Source organism: Plecotus auritus, assembly GCF_963455305.1.
Source record: "Plecotus auritus genome assembly, chromosome: 5".
NCBI lineage: Eukaryota > Metazoa > Chordata > Mammalia > Chiroptera > Vespertilionidae > Plecotus > Plecotus auritus.
This window is the reverse complement of record NC_137776.1, coordinates 21,505,905-21,528,217: the sequence shown is the minus strand read 5'-3', so window position 1 is coordinate 21,528,217 and position 22,313 is coordinate 21,505,905. Positions and strand designations below refer to the sequence as shown.

General features: G+C 46.5%; 1 protein-coding gene across 1 annotated transcript in view; it reads left to right on the top strand.

Annotated features, from left to right (window-relative positions):
• The window catches only part of MARCHF4 (membrane associated ring-CH-type finger 4), a 76,831-nt gene that overhangs the window by 51,489 nt on the left and 3,029 nt on the right, over positions 1-22,313 (top strand). Inside the window, exons 2-3 of the mRNA XM_080671284.1 lie at positions 2,750-2,905; positions 8,054-8,246. Coding sequence (XP_080527410.1) covers positions 2,750-2,905; positions 8,054-8,246 — 349 coding nt within the window. The remainder of the gene's footprint in view (positions 1-2,749; positions 2,906-8,053; positions 8,247-22,313) is intronic.

Here is a 22,313-nt window from a genome sequence, read left to right as displayed (position 1 = left end):
TAGAAGTGCAGTATTTTCACAAGAGGTCTTACTTGTGCCAGGCACTGTGCCCAGCATTTTGTGAGTTTGATCTCACTCAATCCTTACAGCCACTCTTAAGAAGGTAAGAGCTGCCGAAACCGGTTTGGCTCAGTGGATAGAGCGTCGGCCTGCGGACTGAAGGGTCCCGGGTTCGATTCCGGTCGAGGGCATGTACCTTGGTTGCGGGCACATCCCCAGTGGGAGGTGTGCAGGAGGCAGCTGATCGATGTTTCTCTCTCATCGATGTTTCTAGCTCTCTATCCCTCTCCCTTCCTCTCTGTAAAATATCAATAAAATATATTAAAAAAAAAAAAGAAGAAGAAGAAGAAGGTAAGAGCTGCCCACAATGCAAAGATGAGGAAATGCTGCCTCAGAGAGGTTAAGAAATTTGCCCAAGTTTGTACAGCCAGTAAGTGGCAAAGAGGCATTCAAACCTAAGAAGTCTATCTCCTATCTCCCAACACTATGTCCCCCCCACCCCATCCTGCATGTGGGGCCTGAGGGTTAGAGAAGAACTGATTTTTCTCACCTTAGTCATTCCCAGGACAGTCCCTGAGCCCCAGAGCTCCAAGCAGATCAACAGGGAAGTGTGTGGTGCCCTTCCCATTTACTAAGCCCCTTTGATCTGTGGAGTTTGCTGAGCTCAGAGGACAAGATCATAATAATCCCCCCAGCCAAAAGGCTTGAACCTCAGGGACTGGTCCCCTCTCACAGCCTGGTGCCCGTCCAGTCAGTGTGTCCAGTTCTATGGGGTTTGCAGGAGCAGCCCCAACCCCAGAGGAAACAATTAGAGAATAATTAAGTGCCAAACTGTGGGTGATGATGTGGGAGAGGAAACAAGTCTGTATCCTGGTGGTGGGGCCTCAGCTGGGCCAGGAAGGGGTGGGGTCTGGAAAGGAGAAACCAGAGAAGAGACCAAAGGGCCCAGGTGTGGGAGGGATGGCACACAGAGGAGTGTGGTGGGAAACGCAGAGTATGATGATGTCAGAGAGACCTGGCTTCACATCCTGGCCATGCCACGGCTGGCTAGGTGACCTTGGGTTGGTCACTTCCCATTCTCTTCGATAGAGGTCCCTCTTACATTGAGAGATGTTCACCACCTCAGTTTCTTTCTTTTAAAAATATTTTTACTTATTTCAAAGGGGAAGGGAGAGGGAGAGAGAGATAGAAACAGCAATGATGAGAGAGAATCCCTGATCAACTGCCTCCTGCACGCCCCACACTGGGGATCGAGCCCGCAACCCGGGCATGTGCCCTGACTGGGAATAGAACCACAATCTCCTAGTTCATAGGTTGATGCTCAACCACTGAGCCACGCCGGCTGGGCTCACCACTTCAGTTTCCATGTTCCACCATTTAGTCTCTAACAGAGTTTCTTGCAAAGAATATCAAGTCTAACCTGAATCCGTCGGGCTGCTGGCTCATTTCCACTTCTGTTCTTGGGAAACACAGGCATGGCCAGTTGGAGATGGTGAAGTGTCCAGGTTAAGGCCTCTTAGAGCCCTAAACACACAAAAAAATATGGCTTTCCTCCCAATATACATAAAAATATACGAAATAAAACTTGCATAAATGCCAAGGTTAAAATAGCTTCTTTGCAGATTTATTTATTTATTTGGTAAAATTCGGGATTGCTTCCTCCGTCAAAGTTAACCTTTTCTAACAGTTTTGGTGTCCTTGCTTTCCACTGTTTGTAGTGCCCAAAAAGTCCCTATTCTGCCTTTTGGGTTGCACAGTCCTAAGGGAGAGTGGGGGACCGGGAGCTTCAGGGAAGCAGCACACCATTGACCTCTTGGCCCCACATGTGGCACTGGGAAGGTCATGCCCTCCCTTCTCACATAAGTATGTTGAGGCTGGGTTGAGGGGGGTGACTCCAGTGAGCCCTGGGGGTCCCACATACAGAGCCACAACAGAGGGCCCAGGCCTTGTTCTCAGGGGTGGCCCAGCTCTCTTGCTTTGTGGCTGCTGCTTGGGGAGCAAGGGGTGTAGCCTTCACTGTCGGCTGGCACCATTTTCGGGGGCTGGGAGTAATGTCTCTTACCTGATCGGCAATTTGACATGGCTGCTTAACAACCGATTAATCAAACCCAGTTCGTCCTTTTAGAATAAATGAGCCTAGGAAATGCTGCCATGAATAATAAGGGCTTTTGTTTCTCACCCAGCACCTCTTTCCACCCCACCCCCTTCTATCTCCTTCCCAGAAACACACAGCAGCTACTCCATACCAAGGATTTCTACCCCTCTTCCAGGTGCCACTGCTGCCCACCCGGAGCTAGAGCTGGCCATGTCCTAGAGGAACAAAGCCTCTTGTCCATCAAACAGACATGTATGCATGCCCCTGCCAAAGCTGGATAGTGTCTGTTTCAGGCACTGTACTGGGTGCTAAGGATACAAAGGTGAATAATATACTGTCCCTGTGAGGGGTACCAGGGTATGACCCCCCTTTGGATGGCAGAAGGCTTCCATAGAAATCAACTCACTCATTTTCAAAGCAACACGAGGACTCAGGCAGCACGGAGGCTAATACGCCATTGAAGTTGCCTGGCTCCCACGGTGGGGAGGTGGAGCCCAGGTGCCCTCTGTGGGGTCTGGTGCCTTCCAACAAAGGCTGTGGTTTGGTTTCAGTGGCGTGGTCTTGGCTACTCAGCCTACCACCTGCCCACTTGCCCGCCCACCTGCCTGCCAGCCAAATTCTGGGCCTCACCACCCTGTGCCTCTCGTCCTGCAGGGGGAGCTGCTGAGCCCGTGCCGCTGCGATGGCTCCGTCAAGTGTACCCACCAGCCTTGCCTCATCAAGTGGATCAGCGAGCGGGGCTGCTGGAGCTGTGAGCTGTGCTACTACAAGTACCACGTCATTGCCATAAGCACAAAGAATCCTCTGCAGGTAACACCGGGGGCTTCCCGCTGGCTAGGGGCACTGTGGTGTTGGGACCAGGGCTTCCCACACCCCCTGCCTTCACCTTAGAGTTAGGGCAGTTTGGAGAAAAGAAATGAGGTGGGCTAGGTGTGCAAGATCACAGATGGCATTTGGGCAGGAGGAAATGAAAGAACTTTTGCTTATTTTTTTAAGCCTCAGCAAGAAGAGGAGAAAGGAATGAGGCAAAGAGAGAAAAATAGATATAGAAGGAAAGAAGGGCAGAGTCAGATGGAAAAGAGAATAAGAGAGTGGTGGACAGATGGATGGATAGATGATGGATGGACGGATGGAGGGATGGATGAAAGCAGAAAGGAAAGGACAGTACAAGGAAGAAAGAAGGGAGGGAGGAAGAAGAAGAGAGAAGAAAGGAAGAAAGGAAGGAAGACCAGAGGACAGAAGAGAGCAGAATGAGAAAAAGACATAGGGTGGGAGGGGTGAGGAGAAAGACTGAGATAAAGCTAAGCGCAAGAAAAGAGAAAAGAACGAGAAAGGAGATTCAATGGCACTTTCCACCCTTTAATGTACATGCAGTTCACCTGGAATCTTGTCAAAATGCAGACATGATTCAGGAGTCTGGGATGGGGCCTGATATTCTGCATTTCTGATAAGCTATTGGTTGATGGTGTGGAATGGATGCTGCTGACCCGCAAATCACACTTGTGTGACAGGGACCAGAGAAGAATGGAGAAGAGACAGGAGACGGAGGCAGAGGGAAAGTGAAGAACGGGCAATAAGGAAGGAAGAGCCCTAGCTGGTTTGGCTCAGTGGATAGAGTATCGGCCTGCAGACTGAAGGGTCCCAGGTTTAATTCTGGTCAAGGGCACATGCACAGGTTGCGGGCTCGATCCCCAGTAGGGGGTGTGCAGGAGGCAACCGACCAATGATTCTCTCTCATCATTGATGTTTCTATCTCTCTCTCCCTCTCCCTTCCTCTCTGAAATTGATAAAAATACATTTTTAAAAAAATAAGGAAGGAAGAAAAGGGGAGAGGCTACTGTGAAGGGCAAGGGCAGGGAGGGGCAGGGCTGGGGGTGGGGTCTACCAAGCAGATTTAGACAGGGCTGGACCTATAAGAACTGAGGGGTCCTCCACCCCATCCCCCCACCCTGCCCTGACACATCCATCATCCCAGAGGAGCCGGCAGGCCCTGCACCACCTCATAAATCCTCCAACTCGAGCAGCTCTCCCTCCGAGGCACGCGCATGTAGAGAGTCTTGGCTTCTGAAAATACCTCCACATACACATGGTCAGCCAGTTAGGCTGCCACATCATCAGTTAGCCAGTAGGCTAGTGAGGGTGGGAACCTGAGCATCTGCACAGTGGCTTCACTCTCCTCCCTGATGGTGCTGGTTTGGTGGTAATGGTGGGGTGGAGTCTCTGCATGCAGCGGGCAGAGGCAGCTGGAAAGCTGGAGCTGCAGTGTCCAGGGCACTTTATTCTAGACACTATGCAGCTTACATGGGGCACTGCCAGGAAGGAGTGTGTGTGTGTGTGTGTATGTGTGTGTGTGTGTGTGTGTGTGTGTGTGTGTAGTACGTGTGTGTGTGTAGACCGGGAGGGGACCATTTTTTTCTGGAAGGAGACATTAAAACCCCCAGGCACCTCAGCCATCCTGATGGTGGCACAAGGGGTTAGAACAAGAGGTGCCTCCCCCATGCTGTTCCATCTTCAGTCATTCGTTTCAAATCTTGCAGTGTCTTAAAATAGCAGTGTCGTGAGACAGCTGATTCCACACCCCGGTGCTTCAACTCTCCCCTTCCTTCTCGGCTGACTCCAGCCTTGAAGAAGGGTCAGGGTCCAAACCTGCCAGTCTCCCCATGAGTGCCCCCTTGGCTCACTAACAGGCATTGGCCTTTGACGCATAAGACAAAAAACCATTTAGGGATAACTTTCCAGGGGGGCGGGAGGTTATTTTAATCTCATAAGTACAGCAAACAAATGGCAGAATTGACAAAATTGAGCTTTTAATTTACTGCTCAGTTACTAGTGTAATTCTGTTGCTTTTGGAAGTGCAGTGGTGTCACTTCCCTTTTCCAGACAGCACAGAAGGAAGTTGTTTGGACTAGCAGCAGTGTTGTGTGGTTGTTGCCCAAATTGTCCCAGTTGTGTGTCCTGAGCTCCTTGGGCCCAGCCAAGTGTGAGACAGCTGCCTGCTGAGCCTCAGTGGGACAACTTCTGCTCCCACAACCCAGGCAGACCCCCCACGGTACAGGACAGAGTGGGCAGGCCCCACCACCAGTGAGCAGAGCAATGGATGGTAGCTCGGGGCTACCTCTGCTCACTGTGGGGAGGTTTCTCCCAGGCCCCATCCAAAGTGGTGAGAAATGGCAGCCATGACAGTATGTTACCTCAGTGACCCTCTGCAAACTCTGGTTCTAGCAGAAGATCCACTGAGAAAGGAGTTTCGGGGTGGCCCTGTGGTCTCAAGACTTCATGGCTATTTCTTACCCTTTCTGCCACACCTGAGCTGCAGTTATATTCATGTTCAGTTGGTGCTCACTGGGGGCCAGCCACTGTTCTAAGTATTCATGTATATTATCTCATTTAATATTGAAAACAACCCAATGCAGTGGGTACTGTTATTATTCCCAATTTACGGATGAGACTGTGGAGGCACAGAGGGGTCAGCAATCTGCCCAGGGTCATCCTGGTGGAGCAGGGTTGCATCCAAGGAGTCTAACTCCTGAGTCTGGCCCTTTACCTCTACCCTATAGTGCACAGCACTGAGTTTGCTGAGTACATTTACCTTTAGGCAGCCCCCACCTCAACGTGCATAACTATATTTTTGCTGAAACATATGAGGAAGCACAGAAAGTTATTTCATTTAACCCTCACAATATTCTAGGAAGTAGGACTGATTATTTCCACTTTTACAAAAGGGCAACTTGAGAGTCTTTATGACATATTGACTTCTCCTAGGTCACTCTCTGCAAGTCCAGGCAGAGCTCGGCTAGAACTGGGTCACCTGCCCAGACTCAGTGCCCCATGTGCGTTCCCTGTGTTGGAGAACAGGCGGCGCTTGAGAATCTTGCATTCAGAATTTCGCTCTGGGTCTGGTGGCTGCAGAGCCTGGAGCCTCTGGAGCCCTCCCCCCCGCCCCCCGCCCCCTCCCCACCAGCCTCTCTGAGACCTTGTTCTCTGCTTTCTGCTTGCGCTTCTGCTCCTGCACCTCTTGGGGAGCCTCACGTGGGACAGACAGGAGGGCAGCCTTGATGATGGCCCCCACCCCACCCCTTCTTCATGCTTCAGACTGTAGTTAGGGCCCTGCTTAGTTTCCACAGGTGGCTTGGGGGCTGGTCAGAAAGGGCTTTAGGAATTAAGGGAACTTTTCCGTGCCTTTGGTTTTGGGACTTTTTAAATCTGGAGCAGGAGAAGGTGGAGGTTATTGATGACTTAATGATAGAAACAAAAAAGCCCAGTCAAGAACCCTCTTCACAGACAGTGGGACAGGCCCTGGAAAAAGCATTTGTTGTATATGAGCACTGTCTGTAGGTTTGGGTTACAGACTTCTGGAAAATTCCCTTGTTATGTGTAACCCTAGGCGGGAGGAAGCAGTGGAAAATTTAAAGGCCCAATGATGTGTAATGGGATAATTAAATGTAAAGGCGGATGTCCTACATCTAGATTAGCAAGTGACATGTTTTCCAATGGTTACACTTCCTTGGGGGCCATTGGTCAGTCCTGGCCGGACCCAGAATCAGTGCCCCCATCCCGGTCATTGAACACAGAGTGAGCGCTTGCTGTTGGCAGGTGGAGGGTACCCTGCCTTTCCTCAGGTTCAGGCCGAAATGCCCTAGGGGGTCTTCTCTGCAAGGTGTTATGCAACTTCCTATGATCAGGAGATTGTCCTTCCTTCCATCTTCCTAAGCCTAATCCTTGTGAAATTGACCAACTTCCCTGCTTAAAACTGTTCAAAAGCATCATACTCTTAGGACAAAGACAAACATCTGTGCGTATCCTTCAAGATTCTACATGGTCTTCCCCTCTTGTATTTCCAGTGTCTCACCCCACAACCTCTCTGCTCTCTTTGCTCCACTCACTCTGGTCTTCTTCCAGGTTTTCATACTCTCAGGGCCTTTGCACACATTCTTCCCTGGGAGTGGAGCCCCCTCCCCTCTCTTTCTCTAGTCAACTCCTACTCAATTCAAGCATCACTTCTCCTGGGAGGTCAAATCCCCATTTATAGATTTCCACAGCGCCATGGACCTCCCTTTCTTACTCCTGATAAATTACATTTGTAAGAAATTATTTGGTTGTCTGTGTTTTCTAGAATGTAAGCTCCATGAGAGCAGACATCTTGTATGTTCTTGCTTACCACTTTGTCTCTGGCTCCTAGAAGAGTGGCTGGCACATAGAGAATACTCAGCACATGTTTGTTGAGTGACAGCATGAATAAATCTCACACTAAAATCCAACTCCAGGGTCATTCAGGCCTCTGCTACCTAGATTGTCATAGAATAGCAGAATTTCAGAGCTGAAACTCACCCATACCTTTGCCTTCAACCCATGCATCAATACTGCTATTAGTATAATATTTTTTCTTTTTTAAAAAATGAAACTTCAGTGTTCATATATAGTCAGTAGATTATACTGTTTTTCTTATCTCTCCTCCACATCCTGGGTCCTCTCCTAGTCTGTTGAATTGGTAATCTCCAGCATGTATATTAAATGGCATGCCAGGTGTTGTAGAAAAGTAAAAAAGGTCTGTGTCCTCTCAGCACCTATTGGTGTGAAAGGAAACAGTGTTGCTCTGAAAAGAATATTCTGGGCCTTGAACACCACCCACATTAGCTCTGCATTTTCACTTCCCCCTCCCCATTTCTCTGTGTCATAATCAACTGCAAAGACCTTCCTTCCCAGCCATGTCTGCCCAGAACCCCACCCCTACAATGACTTTTGATCATTTGGTGTAATATAGGTTTCTTCCACCAAAAAAGCACAATGTAAAACTCAAAAACTTGCAAGAATATCCATTGCCTCACTAGTGAAAAGCCCTGGTTTAAATCCTAAACCAGTGGTGAGAGTTTGGGGGTGACAAAAGGAAGAGGGATGGGAATGGGATGAAGGTATCTGAGCAACAGCTAACCTACCAACCATTCATTCTCTGCCCTGCAGTGGCAGGCCATCTCTCTGACAGTCATTGAGAAGGTGCAGATTGCAGCCGCCATCCTGGGTTCCCTCTTCCTCATCGCCAGTATCTCTTGGCTCATCTGGTCAACCTTCAGTCCCTCGGCAAAATGGCAGCGCCAAGACCTCCTCTTCCAGATCTGCTATGGGATGTATGGGTTCATGGACGTGGTATGCATTGGTGAGTCGGGGCCTATCTCCATGGGAAGTGGGAAGCCAAATGATGGCGAGTTAGACAAATCCCTCAGAACCACACCCTCTGGGAGGTCAAAGCAGAGAAGGCAGCAGCTTTGAAACCTGTGAGCTCAGGAGGGGCTGGTGGCTTAAATTTGGGAGGTGAGTGGGAGGTAAGTGGGAAGCAGCGAAGAGAAGGAAGATCTAAATCTTTCCAAGCATATCTGTCTTGCCAGGTTGAAGATAGATAAGGAGGCTTGCCACTATGAAGATCTGTGAAAAGTCCGTTAGTCAGTCTATCTGCCTCTGGCCGGATGAGGAAAGCCTCTTCTCTGTTGTGTACCCATGGCTGCCAAACCAGACCAGGGCTGCCTGCACATTTAGTTTCATTCTCTTCACAGCAAAATGCCCAGAACCAATATTGAAGATGCCTGCCTCCTTTTCCCAGCTTTCCATAAGCTGATTCCAATGCCCAAGATTTCTCTAGTCCAGGGGTGGGCAAACTTTTTGACTCGAGGGCCACAATGGGTTCTTAAACTGGACCGGAGGGCCGGAACAAAAGCATGGATGGAGTGTTTGTGTGAACTAATATAAATTCAAAGTAAAGGAGTGGAGGGGAGAGCAAGAGAACCGGATAGAACAGCTGGATCCGGCCGCGGGCCGTAGTTTGCCCACGGCTGCTCTAGCCTAATTATTTTCACACTGTGTGTAGCCCTGGGCTTCCATGCCCAGCCTCAGGAGCCGCCTTCAGGCGGGGAATGGAGTGCTGCCCTGGCAGGCTCCGACTCTTCACCCCTGTGTCACCCTGAGCTTCTGTTCTTTTATCTATTTACATGTTTCCATTTCAGGTATGATTCTGTTTAAAAGGCATCAGTGTTTTAGAAAAAAGTCGGAAACCCATCTCTTGAGTTCCTGTTTACCCCATTCCCAAATCTATGTTCCCCTCTCTAACCTCCTGTTAGGTTGGTTGGTGGAGGGCTGGGTCTTTTCCCCCAACAAATGACATAGGCTGTCAACTCTGAAGTCTTTGTCCAAGTGACTGAGGAGTGGGGAGTGGTCCTGGTTTTCTGAGTGATGGGAAGCCTGCACATCCTGACCTGGAACTCTCAGATTTTCCCTAGGCCATAGCGCTCAGAGCATCAGAGCGCCCCAGCTGTCTTCCCTGGGCATTCACTTATGAATTATATAAAAATGCTACAAGGCTTTGTTTGGCAGAAAAACATCTATTAACTAGAATTTGGCTGGGATTATATTAATGTGAGTTTCTCTGGAATCCTTTAATATTAGAACCAGAGAGGTTGGATACTTGCATACTAATGACAATAGCCAGCGACTAGTGATGCCGGAACTTGTAAACTTGTCTAAGCATCTTGCTGCCTCTCTGTGCTAGTGAAACCAACACATCAACCCCTAGTTCAAGAGACTGTTAATTATGGCATGTAGGCAGTGAAATAAACAGACTACCCGGGTTTGGAGGGCAGTGGAAGAAAGAGGACCATTAATGGGAGCAATATGACTTGAGGCATTCTAATTTAGTTCCCTCTTACACAAAACTCCCTTCCTACTCCTGCTGAGGCCTGGCCTTGTTGATGCCAAAAACCAGTTGTGTCTCCATATGGAGGTGTGGGGCTCTGGCATGTAGGGGTCTTCCTGTAGAGGCCCCTCCAGCTGCCCTTCATTCTCCTTCAGGCAGGTTTTTGATCTGTCATTGATATGAGCTTCTATGAGACATGCTTTCCTGTCATGTGGTATATTAGTCAGCTTTGGCTGCAGTAACAAACAACTCCAAAATTGCAGAGCCTTACAACTGCAAGCATTCATTTTTCCATTCATGGGACTATAAGATGGCTGTGGCTCTGCTGGACTTGGCTGGGCTTAGCTTCTGACTGTGCATTGGCTTTGGGCCTGCTCTGAGCATCTCTTCCTGCTGGGCCCAGGCTAAAGGAGCAGGGACTACAGGAGTGTATTCTCCTAGCCAAGTGCAGGAGCACAGGAGGACTGGTTGACACGTGCAATGCTTCTCAAAGCTTCTGCTCAGTGCTGGTACATTGCTCCTTCTGCGCACAGACATTGGCCAATGCAAATCACCAACAAGCTTTCCATCAAAGAGGTAGTGGGGCAGGGAAATATACTTCTCCTTCCCTGGTGGGAGTGGGTGAGAGAGAGGAGCATAAATACCACTTACCACTCAGGGCTCCATAGGTCTGACGATTGAGATAATTGAACATAGAGGAGATTGTACAATCAACCAGCACAACCCCTTGTTTTGCAGTTGAGAGAGCTGGGCCTGGAGAAGGAAAGTGACCTGCTCAAGGTTGCTCATCTGGGAGTGGAACCCATGTTCCTTCTATTAGCCCTCTCACATCAGGTAGAGGAGTCCCAGGGGTCACTTATGGGATACCTGCAGATGCCACCTGCCACTTTGATACACCTGTGTCCACTTACAGGAAAAGCCCTCACAAATAGGCCTGCCCTGCTCCCTGTGGCTCTGAGCCACCCAACACCCCTACTCTGGCCTACCTGGTGCTCTGGTCTCTCCTGCTCAGAGGCTGTTCGATCATTTTGTTGGCTATACTGGAGCTAACAGTGTCAGAGCATGTCCCCCAGGGCAAGGATTATTCTTCCCATTTTTTCAGACAGTAAAACTTTGAGACTGAAGGATTTGTCTTAGACTGAGTTGGACTCTCAGTTGTGTTTTGCTTTTTAAAAAAATACATATTTTTATTAATTTCAGAGAGGAAGGGAGAGGGAGAGAGAGATAGAAACATCAATGATGAGAGAGAATCATTGGTCAGCTGCCTACTGCATGCCCCCCACTGGGGATTGAGCCCACAACCAGGGCATGTGCCCTGACCAGGAATCAAACCATGACCTCCTGGTTCATAGGTTGACCCTCAACCACTGAGCCAAGCTGGCTGGGCCGTTCAGTGTTTTTCTAGGAGAGGCTGTCCACGGGAGAAAATGCTGGTAGGTAAAATCAAAAAGGGAGTAATATGTGATCTGGAGAAGGGAGAGGGAGGTGACAGGCAGTAGTTGAAATGCATAGATTCTTATGGTGGCTGTGACGATGGTGATTTTGATGATGATGATGATGATGATGATGATGATGATGATGATCAGTAGTGATGATAGTGGTTTTGAGGATAAAGTTCAAGTACGTGTCACTTCTCCTGCTCTGCAGTGTGCTTGCCAGTTGAGGAAAAACACACAGCACTGCATAAGTGGTTACAGAGTATCAGCTTTTTAGGGGCTCTCTGGAAGCGAGAAGCAGGTGAAGCCTGCAACATCTACCAGAGGTTCTTCATTTCTAGGCTCCACTAGATATTCAGACCCACAGAACTACCAGTGAGCACACCTGGCACCACATTCATTTAGAGCAGTGGCTCTCAACCTTTCTACTGCCGCGACCCTTTAATACAGTTCCTCATGTTGTGGTGACCTCCAACCATAAAATTATTTTCATTGCTACTTCATAACTGTAATTTTGCTACTGTTATGAATTGTAATGTAAATATCTGTGTTTTCCGATGGTCTTAGGCTCTACAGCAGCGGTTCTCAACCTGTGGGCCACAACCCACAGGTGAGAACCCCTAGCAGGGTCGCCTAAGACCATCGGAAAACACAGATATTTACATTCTGATTCATAACAGCAGCAAAATTACAGTTATGAAGTAGCAACGAAAATAATGTTATGGTTGGGGGTCACCACAACATGAGGAACTGTATTAAAGGGTCATGGAATTAGAAAGGTTGAGAACCACTGATTTAGAGGAAAGTAGGATGGAACTATGGTCTCCACCAGGCAGGTCTGGCTTACCTCTGCAGGTGAGTTCTTGCAGGACATCCATATCCTTGTTGAGGGCTAGTCTCTTGGCCCCCAAATAATAGCTCAGGAAGGAAATAAGATTCACAATAGTGGGTGTAGGATCCACCATGGCATAGTTTCCAGGCTTCCCACAGAAGTCTCTGTTTCCCTTTCCTTTCCTGTGGAATAGAATAATACCACCATCTTTAGAGTTGCTGAGAGGACTGGAGAAGATAGTATGTAAGGAGGAGGCACTCCTAAGTTATCAGTGGCCAGACTAGTAGGCACCTGATCAGAGTAGGTTCCACTCATAGGCACTCAATAAAGGTTTGCTGAATCCAATCACAGCCTAGAGAACCTGACCCTGTGTCCTCACGTAATTGAGAATCTGCTGTGATTTGGAGCAGTGCTTCTTTGGGAAGGTCTTAGGTCCCCTCATGCGTGTCCCCTCAATGAGAAGATCTGATTACATTGAACGTCCTCGCTCCACCTGCCTCTCTTCCGTCATCTCTAATGACACTGTCTGCCCCAGCAGGGAAGCTGACAGAGCCTCACAGAAAACAAATGGGACGTTCTCTGCTCCAGTGGGTCAAGTTATTAGAATTTAACAAGAGCAAATTAATTAAGGTCTTTGGCACCAAACACATTTTTTTTTTCTCTTCAGAGACCCAAGAGATTGGCCATCAAAGTGTCAACTTTGCAAACATAAGGACCTCATCCTTACCATGTTTGTTTCTTACTCGTGGGTAGACCAGGGTCAAGGAAAAGGAAGGAGAGCAACATTTCTGAGCTTGCTCCAAATCTTTAAGACAACGGAATATGGTTAAAAAAATTATTTAAAATTTTTTTGTTAAAGTTTTCTCTGTGTGCTGTCTATTCAGGTTGTTTCCTTTGATTTAGAGATACCTGTTACCTGCCCTCTAAAATATAGGAATTCAAATCCTGATTTTTAGCAAGCGGGCAGGGGGTGGTGGCAGCAGAACTATGAAAACATTTTCAAATTTAATTTTAATTCATATTAACTTAAAATACATGTATTCCACAAAGACTTCTTCCTTTCTTCCCTCCTTTGGGCTAGAAATGACCTGCCTGTCAAACCTTCTAATTCCCTGGTTAGAAAACTTTGAAAATATGGAGGAGGCAGCCTGATGCAATGGAAGAGACTAGGAAATAAAAGATATAGGTCTGAAAACAAGATTGGCCACTACCTACCTCTAAGACCAAGTTACTTCCTTTTTCTACAACTCAGTCAACTCATCTGTAAAATAAGAGGGTTGAATCTGATAACCTCCAAGGTCCTTCTGTGTCTGACATCCTAGGAATTTGAAATTATGTCCATTGTGAGAAGATATCATAATTCTCAGAGGTTGACAACTGTGGCTGGGGGGAGTCTCATTAATGGCGTGGAGGACAAACAACCCATAGGCATCAACCATGTAAACCAGCAAGTGAGGCTCAGTCTATGTTTCATTATCTGCATGTGACTTGTCCAATTTTCTGAATTTACTATTAACTCATATCTCACGCATGCCCTCCCTCACCCCTCACGGCTTCCCATGCATGACCACCTCTCCCCATAGCTAAGCTTTGGGATACTTGGAGGATGAAGATGACTGATTTAGAAGCAGACACACCAAGTAAGCACTGTCCCTCTCAAAGGAGACCCCTTGGGAGGTAATTCACTTAATCCAGTTGTGCTGACAAGCTCAAAATATTTTAGGAACACCTCTTGAGAGCTGTCTTCAGTGCCTGCAGCACAGTCTTTGGAACAGACTCAGAGTGGCATGTCTCTTTGTTGCCAGCACTTTGTGACTAGAAATAGCCCAATCTGATAAATAAGGTGGGTGCTCAAACCAGCTAATACATTTTGGAGACCACATGAAAACATGCCCTAATCTGCTTTTCTCATGTGGCCTCTAACCTAGTACTGGAGTGATTTTAATAAGGGTGTCTCCCACTTAAAAAATAAGCCACCAAATTTCAGTGGATTAATGCAATAGAAGTTCCTGATCAGTGGGAGGTTCTCCTCCACACAGCGATTCAGGGACCCATGCCCCTTCCATTTTGTGGCTCCACAGTCTCACAGGGCTCTTGAGTTTTATCTCCAGCTAATGGAAAATAAAAGAGAGCACAGATAAGGGACACCCACATACTTTTCCTCTCAATACCCATTGCTTAACCTTGGCCATGTTTGTATAAATAAACTACTTTTGTAACTTTATAGTAATTCTTTTAAAATGAACTTATGTGATACTTATTTAATAATACTGGTAATAAAATAATAACTAATATTTATTACTCATTATATACCAAGCACTGTGAAGAGTGCTTTATGTGCATCATCTTGTTTATTCCCTACAATCCTATGATGTAGTTACTATTATAATACCCATTTTCTTTCTTTCTTCTTCTTCTTTTTAATCCTCACCCGAGGATATTTTTCCATTGATTTTTAGAGAGAGTGGAAGAGAGAGGGAAAGACAGAGAGAAATATCAATGAGAGAAACACATTGATTGGTTGCCTCCTGCAAGAGCGCCAGCCAGGGCCAGGGCCGAGGAGGAGCCTGCAACCAAGGTATGTGCCCTTGACCAGACTCAAACCTGGGACCCTTCGGTCCACAGGCCAATGCTCTATCTACTGAGCAAAGCGGCTAGGGCATAATGTCCATTTTCTTGATGTGAAAACTGAGGCTAAGAGGTAAATCACCCAAGGTCATGCAACTAAAACTCAGTTTCATCTGATTACAAATCCCACATTCTTAACCACTCTGTTATAACAATGTGACACATATATTAAAACACATCTTATTATGACTTCAAATAGAAATTATATATACATACACATATATAATTTCAAAAAAAATTATCTTCTCCATAGATGCACTCTCTCTGGAGGAAGTACCTGACCTTGAGCACAGAGAATGAAGCAGCCCAGACACATGGCACTGTTCTGCTTCAGATAAACCTAGGTTTATGTCCTACTTCATATATAAGCTGTGTGTCTTAGGACAAGGCATTTATCCTCTCTGAGCTCACTTTCCTCTTCTGTGAAGTAGAGATTATATTCCCAACTTCACAGGGTTTCTATGAAAAGTATACTGTATTTGCAAAGCCATTTTAGAGTGACAGACACAGTAAGCATTCAATAAATATTGACTGTCATCACCATCAATCACCATCATTGCCAACACCTTCATGATAACCATCCAGAATGGCCGAGAAACGCAATTCTGTCTGTATGTGTCCAGATGGTGAGAGCTCTGCTCCTCCTAAAGAAACCCCACAGAAAAAAATCCACAGTATCATAGGGCATAATTCACACATTCTTCCAGGGATGGGCATCTCAATTTGGGGCTCCAGGATACTTTTCTTTCCTACTCAGTTCTACTGAGTTAAGCTTATGTCACATCAAAGAGCCTCAGCACCCAATGATTTTCCAACAAAGTTCTTCTCACAAGTCTCTGCGGTGACCTGGGTACGAGTGCCTTGAATGTTCTCATGCCAATGCATTGAGAAATGTTCTGTACAGCTTGACCAAGGTCAACTGGCCCAGCAGGGCCCTGCTCAGAAGGGAATTCTTTCAGAAGCTACTTCCAAGGGACAACCACTCCCTGGGCACTGAGAGATGGAAACAGAAGGTGGCTTTGCATTCGCCCTCACTGAGTGCTTTCAGCATCCTCTCTCCTTGGAGTCTTTGTTGAAAGAGTCAGATGACTTAAAGCATTCATCAAACTAAGACTCAAAGCATTCAAGCCAAGGTGAGCCTGCCCAAATGGGGCCCCTGCGCCCACATCTCGCCAATTCCTCAGGGAGGCCCTGAAAAGTGCAGCCTGGCTACTTGTGAGAAACGCAAAGCTGTACCTCTGGAGAATATTGGGCAAGTGGCATTACCAATGAGGCCTATCCTGGCAGCAGCTTCTGAACCCACCCCAGATAGCTGGTTATATTGATTTCTTTCCCACACTTGCCTGGTAAATTCTTTGGTGCAGGTCCTGAGGGGTAGCATCTGGAAGGTGAGTGTTTGGCAACGGTGGGGCTTCCAAGGTGTCTTGCCTCATAATTTCTGTAAATCTGCAGGGGGAGGGGAACATCCCTCCAGGTGACTACTGAAGGCTCTCAGCTGTGGGAGAGAAGATGCAGGTGTGAAGGCTTGTCTCCACTTCTGTGGAGTCAGTGGGAGAGGAGACGCAGGTGCAAAGGCTTGTCTCCACTTCTGTGGAGCTGGTTGGTCTCTAGAGCTCCTTTCAGTTCCAGCATGTTACTCATCGATAAACAATGACTCACACTGAGGCTCAGGAAGGACAGTTAGGAGATGGAAGAACATGTGCTCCTGTTTGGGGATGGGGCTGGCAATGAAGGAGGAAGAGATATGAGTGGGCACTTTCTATCCTGTGACCTCTCCTGGCCCCACCACAACCAACATCATGTAGCACTGAGTGTTAAATGTGTGTCCCACACTGTGCCAGGCATCAGCATGAAGGATTCATTACCATGTTTAATCTCATAACAACCCTATAAGAAAGGGGTATCAGCCCCAATTAACTCAGAAAAAAAGTAATTACCTAAAGCCACAGGCTAGTAAAGTGACAGTGCTCTGAATGTTCAATGCATGCCCATTGGTAAGTTGACTTTAAATTGTGGAGCCCAAAGGTCTTTGGGTCTAGGAGAGGAATAATCTGTTTTTCCAGTGGTCTGGCATTTTCATGTCTGTCACATCTGGAAGTATTTTTTAAGTTACTTATAGTTACCTTTTTCATTTAAAATGTAGAGCCTTCCATGAGGTAGTGGGCCAGGATAAGAACCATGTCATAGGCAGTGCTGTCCACACACAGGCAGCACTGGCATTGCCGGAGAGCTACTTAGAAATGCAAATTCTTAGGCCTCACCCCAGACCTACTGAGTCAGACTCTTTGGGGGTGGGGCCTGTGAGTCTATTTTACAAGCTCCCTGGTTGATTCTGGTGTATGCCAAAGTTTGAGAAGCATTGTTGGAGAGTTGTCTGCAACTTTTATGCCATTTAATGAGGACACCAGCAGGAGATGGGGGTAGGGAGGGGGATTCTAGCATTAGAGAGGGAACCAGAGGCTTCTCTACAGACTTCTCAGTTAGCATTGGCCTCTTAACTCCATGCCTGATGGGAACCAAGTGTTCATAGAAGCACATAGTAGGTACTCAGGAAATACCAAGTGGAATTAAATTGTATCTCACTGCTGTGGACACAAGAGCCAATGGCCAAGGTTCAGCAAGGGAGGATGGGGACGCCACATCCAGAAGAACTCCCTGACACTGCTGTGATGAGCTAGGGCATGGGAGCCATCCACTCACAATGGCCACCTCCCCTCATGGGCTGAGCTGAGCAAAGGACCATTTAAGCTGGAGGTCAGGGGGAGCTATGATGACAAATGAAAGGTTCTGACAACCTATGGAGCCTACAGTTTTGTGAGGAAGAGGAGGCCAAAAAGGCAGAGCGATGCTAGAAAGACAAAGGCAGCAATGCTTCTGGAACTGGATTTCCCACAAATACAGCCCAAGGGCACATTGTAGGTGGTTACCAGGTAACCGTTAAATTACATAGAAAACCCCAAAAAAGGACACAACCAAAACTTACTGGGTTTTGAATATTATCATGCCCTCTAATTTTCCATTTTTTCCTGCTCCTTCTTTGCCTCCCTTCACCAATCACCTTCTTTCTTTCTATTCTAATTCCAGTCTCTCTCTCTCTCTCTCTCTCTCTCTCTCTCTCTCTCTCTCTCTCTCTCATCTTCCCCTATTTTAAAAAATTCTGCTATCCCTGGAACCAATAAGTAGTTTGTAGAGCAGGAAGCAGAGGGAGTGCTAGGGAGTATGTGTGAATGAGATAGTTTGTGGTCTTCCAACTTTTGCCAAACAAGCATTATCTACAAAAACAGGTGCACCTCCTCCCCTTCAGCCACCTATCCATTAAAATGGTTTAATTACTTCCTGAACACTAGACAGTTAGATAATTAGAAGGCAGCATTCAGACCAAAATTTTAAGCCACCCTATTCAATCAGGGTAAAACTGTCTGATCAGGAAGCTAATTAGGAATCAACTGTAGTGGCTCTTATTGGAAAGAGTTAGTTTAGGGCTTCAAAAAATCCTGCTTCTCTGTCCCTAAGGCCCCTGTCTCCTCCATAAACATTGAGGCTTTTCAGTCTCCTGAAACTGTGTTAGCTGCCCAAGTCTCAATCGTACCTCCTGTCCTCAGAGGCTTATGATCGAGGGGAAAGAGCATAGCAGTGTTCAAACAAGGCTTATGGAGTAAATGAACAAATAAATGGTATAGTGCTAAGGGTGCACAGGCATGTATTCAAAAGGTTGAAAGAAGTGATGAGAGTTGGCACATTGGGAGAGGGTGAGAGTAAGGTTCTGAGTAAAGAGCAAGCCTCCCTGTCCAGAATCAGGCAGGCTGATCAAGGGGTCCACAGTGGTATGCTGAAGATTTATGAACTCCCTAAAATTATAAGGACAGTTTGTGTGTTTGGTTTTTATTTTTCCAGGAAGATGGTCCTTAGCTTCCATGAGATCCTCAAAGGGGTACATACTCAACACATTAGGATCTACTGGGCTACAGGGAGACTGTTTCTCCTTCAATGAACCCTTGAAGACTTGTTATACAAAGTGCAAAAGCAGGAGCCATTGGAATCCTGGAGACAAGAGTGACAGTGGGTAGCAGTCTTGCCTCCTAGGATCACAGTGTGTTGGAGGTTGGAGAGGCTTTGAGGTGTTCCCATCCAGTCTCTTTGCTTCACATCAGGAGGCTGGAGTGACTCAGTACTGTTTGCTCTTGTGAGTCATTGCTTAACCGCAGGGGCCAGAGCAGCCACCTCTAGATTTACAATTGCTGTAATTTCCATCGTGCCTCATCCCTAATCATCATCATCCCTCACTCACCATCACAAGTCCCAACCTCCAAGACCACCCTCACAATATGGACAATCATCCCTTTCCTGTTTTGCTCAACCAGTCCCATCTTCCCAGCCCTTCTATTGTGCCCTCTGGACCTCATGGTCCATCATTGGCAGCCCTTCTCTGAGTATAACTTTCATTTTCCCTTAATTGCAACATAACTGTCTCCTGAAGATATTATTTCTTGCATGACTGTCTCAAGTGGTGGCTGCTTTTCCTATCATGTACTATTCTGTGGGGTCTGGAGGTGGGATCCCCTTCTTGATGTTGTTGGCTGCTGACTGCCTACTCACATTCCTTGATGGACCTGACTCATACACTCCCTCCCACCAGTCTTGACTTCAGAATCTTTATAGATCAGTGGTTCTCAGCAGAGGTGGTACCATCCCCTAGTGGGAATTTTGGAAACATATGAGGTTTTTCATTTGTTTTCAAATGTAGTTGTGCCCAGCATTTATATTGAAATTTATATAGTCTTGTTATAAATGATTTCCCATTTGTTTGCTTCCCCCCACCTTTATCTGTTAGTGCAGTGGTCGACAAACTGCGGCTCGCGAGCCACATGCGGCTCTTTGGCCCCTTGAGTGTGGCTCTTCCACAAAATACCATGGCCTGGGCGAGTCTATTTTGAAGAAGTGGCGTTAGAAGAAGTTTAAGTTTAAAAAATTTGGCTCTCAAAAGAAATTTCAATCGTTGCACTGTTGATATTTGGCTCTGTTGACTAATGAGTTTGCTGACCACTGTGTTAGGGCAATATATATATTTAAATAGCAACCATAGTGTCTTATGAACCTCATTTCAGGATAAAAAAGGGGATATTAAAATATATTTGTTATAAAAAGAGGACATTTGGTCTGATAGCACTGAGATGGCTGATGCAGAAAATATGTCCAACTCCTCATTACTTCAAAATAACTTTCCTCCTGCTCACCTCAGCCCCACACAAATGGTCATCCTCTAAACCTTATCCTCACCAAGAACCACACCACTCCCAAAGTCTGGATTTAAACATCCCACTCTCTGATGATCACCCCCCATCCCCATCTCTGTGGTTTATTGATTCCTTGGCTGATGCATGGAAGAGGCAAGGAACACAGGTGACTTCTAGAGGCTGAAAAGGCAATTCTCCAACTTCATGGAGACCTCTTGTCATTGACCCTAAAGCTTTTCTTTTTCATTATTCTTTATTCTTTTTGTGTCTTCACTTCTCTCCTCCCCAGGGTAATAACTACTCCCTTGCAAACATCCAGAATTCTTACCTCCTCTCCTGCCTTACTTTCCTGGAGAAATAGTCAACACTAATTACATCCAGCTTTCTTCTTATTCCACAAATGCTCCTAGCAAGCAGTTGAAGGTGTAGAAAAAAAATCACATAACCAATGACTAGACTAATTTCAAACTTATGGCCACAAATTTCAAATGGGCACCAAACACCATCAGATAATTCTGCCACATCTCCCTTGTAAATTTACTCTCCCACTTTCCAAGATAACTATTTCTCACTTTCTATTTTCTCCACAAATTGTCAGCACTTCCTCCCTTATCCCTTCCCGCTTAGTGATGACTTCATGGAAGAAAAAGATGCACTTTTACTTCTATCATCTTACCTTCAAGGTGCCCACCAAGCCAGTGGTCACTCCTCATTTCACTGACCTCTCAACAGCATTTTCAAGAGTTATCACACTCTCTTTCCTGAAATATATATTTCTCTAGACATCTGGGTCTCTACTTGCTGGTCTTGCTTCTACACCATTTATTGCTCATCCAGAGCCTCCTTTGCTGATTTCACCTCCACCAAATCGCCACCAAACCTCTATACATCAGAAGCCACAGAGAGCCTCTGTCGTTGGCTCTCTTCACTTGTTTACCATCTCTAACCCAGGAGATCTGGGCCATTCTACCTCTGCACTGATGACTGCTATCTCCAGGCCAGACCCCTCCCTAAGCTTCAGACTTATATGTTCAACTGCCATGCTGGTCCTTCCAGTGAGATTTCTATCAGACATCTTAAATGTACCATGAATAAAATACTAGTATAACTATCACCGTGGCTAAATAATGGCCCCCAAAGACATCCAGGTCATAATTGCTGGGACCTATTAATGTTCCTTATTATGATAAAAGGGATTTTGCAGATGTGATTAATTTAAGAATCTTGACATGGGGCGATTATCCTGATGACTCAGGTGGGCCCAATGTAGCAATCACAGTGTTCTTATGAGAGGGAGGCAGAGGGAGGCTTGAAGACAAAAGAATAGTAGGGGATGTGACAGTGGAACAAAGAGGTGGACTGATGCAAGGAAGAAGCAAGGTGACTTCTAGAAGCTGAAGAATGCATGGAAGTAGATTCTCCACTCAAAGCCACCAGAAAGAACCAGCCTTGTTGACACCTTCAGATCAGCCTAGCAAGACTGATTTTAGACTTCTGATCTCCAGACCTATAGGAGAATACATTTGGGTTATTTTTAGCCACTCAATGTGTGGTCATTTGTTACAGCAGTCGTAAGAAACTAATACAGCCACTGCCACCACCACACAAATCCACATCCCCTACGCTTGTGCCTTTCACATCTTGATAAATGGCACCATTACTAACAGCTGAGGCCAAAACCTTCCAGTTGTTCAGATTTTTCTCTTGATCCACACCACACCTGTCAGCTCTACTCCTAGCATACATCCTGATTCCAATGGTTCTCACTGTCTCCACTGCTATCACCCTGGTCTAGGCCACCATCATTTCCTCTTGTGTTCTGCTCCTACTCTTGTCCTCCTCAGTTTATTGCTTCACAGGAGCCAGAATGAACTTTCTGGAAGGTAAATCAGATCACATTATCCCTCCTACTAAACCCAATGGTTTCCCATTATATCAGAATAAAATACAAGTTCCTTGTCATGGCCTATAAGGCCCTATCATTGATTGGCCTCTGCACTTATCTCCCTGAACTTCCTCACTCACTCACTGCACCCTGGCCCCACTGACCTCTTTTCTGACCCTTTGCATTCATTCCCAGCCCCCAGCCTTTGCACTTGGAGTTCCTACCACTGAATGCTCTCCTTTCAGGCCTTTGCATGGTCTCAATTGAAATATCATCTCCCACCACCTTCCTGTTAAACAGGACCTTTTATCACCTGCAGCCAGTGTCTATTTAACCCTATTTTACATTTCTCATAGCATTTTCTCAGTACCTGAAATAGTCCTACTGGCTTGTTTACATGACTGTTATGCGTCTCTCCACTAGAATGAATGTAAGCTCTGAGGGCAGGATTCCTCCTGTCTTGCTCACTGCAGTATCTCTAGTACTTGGCACACAGTAGGTACACAATTAATATTTATTTGCCTG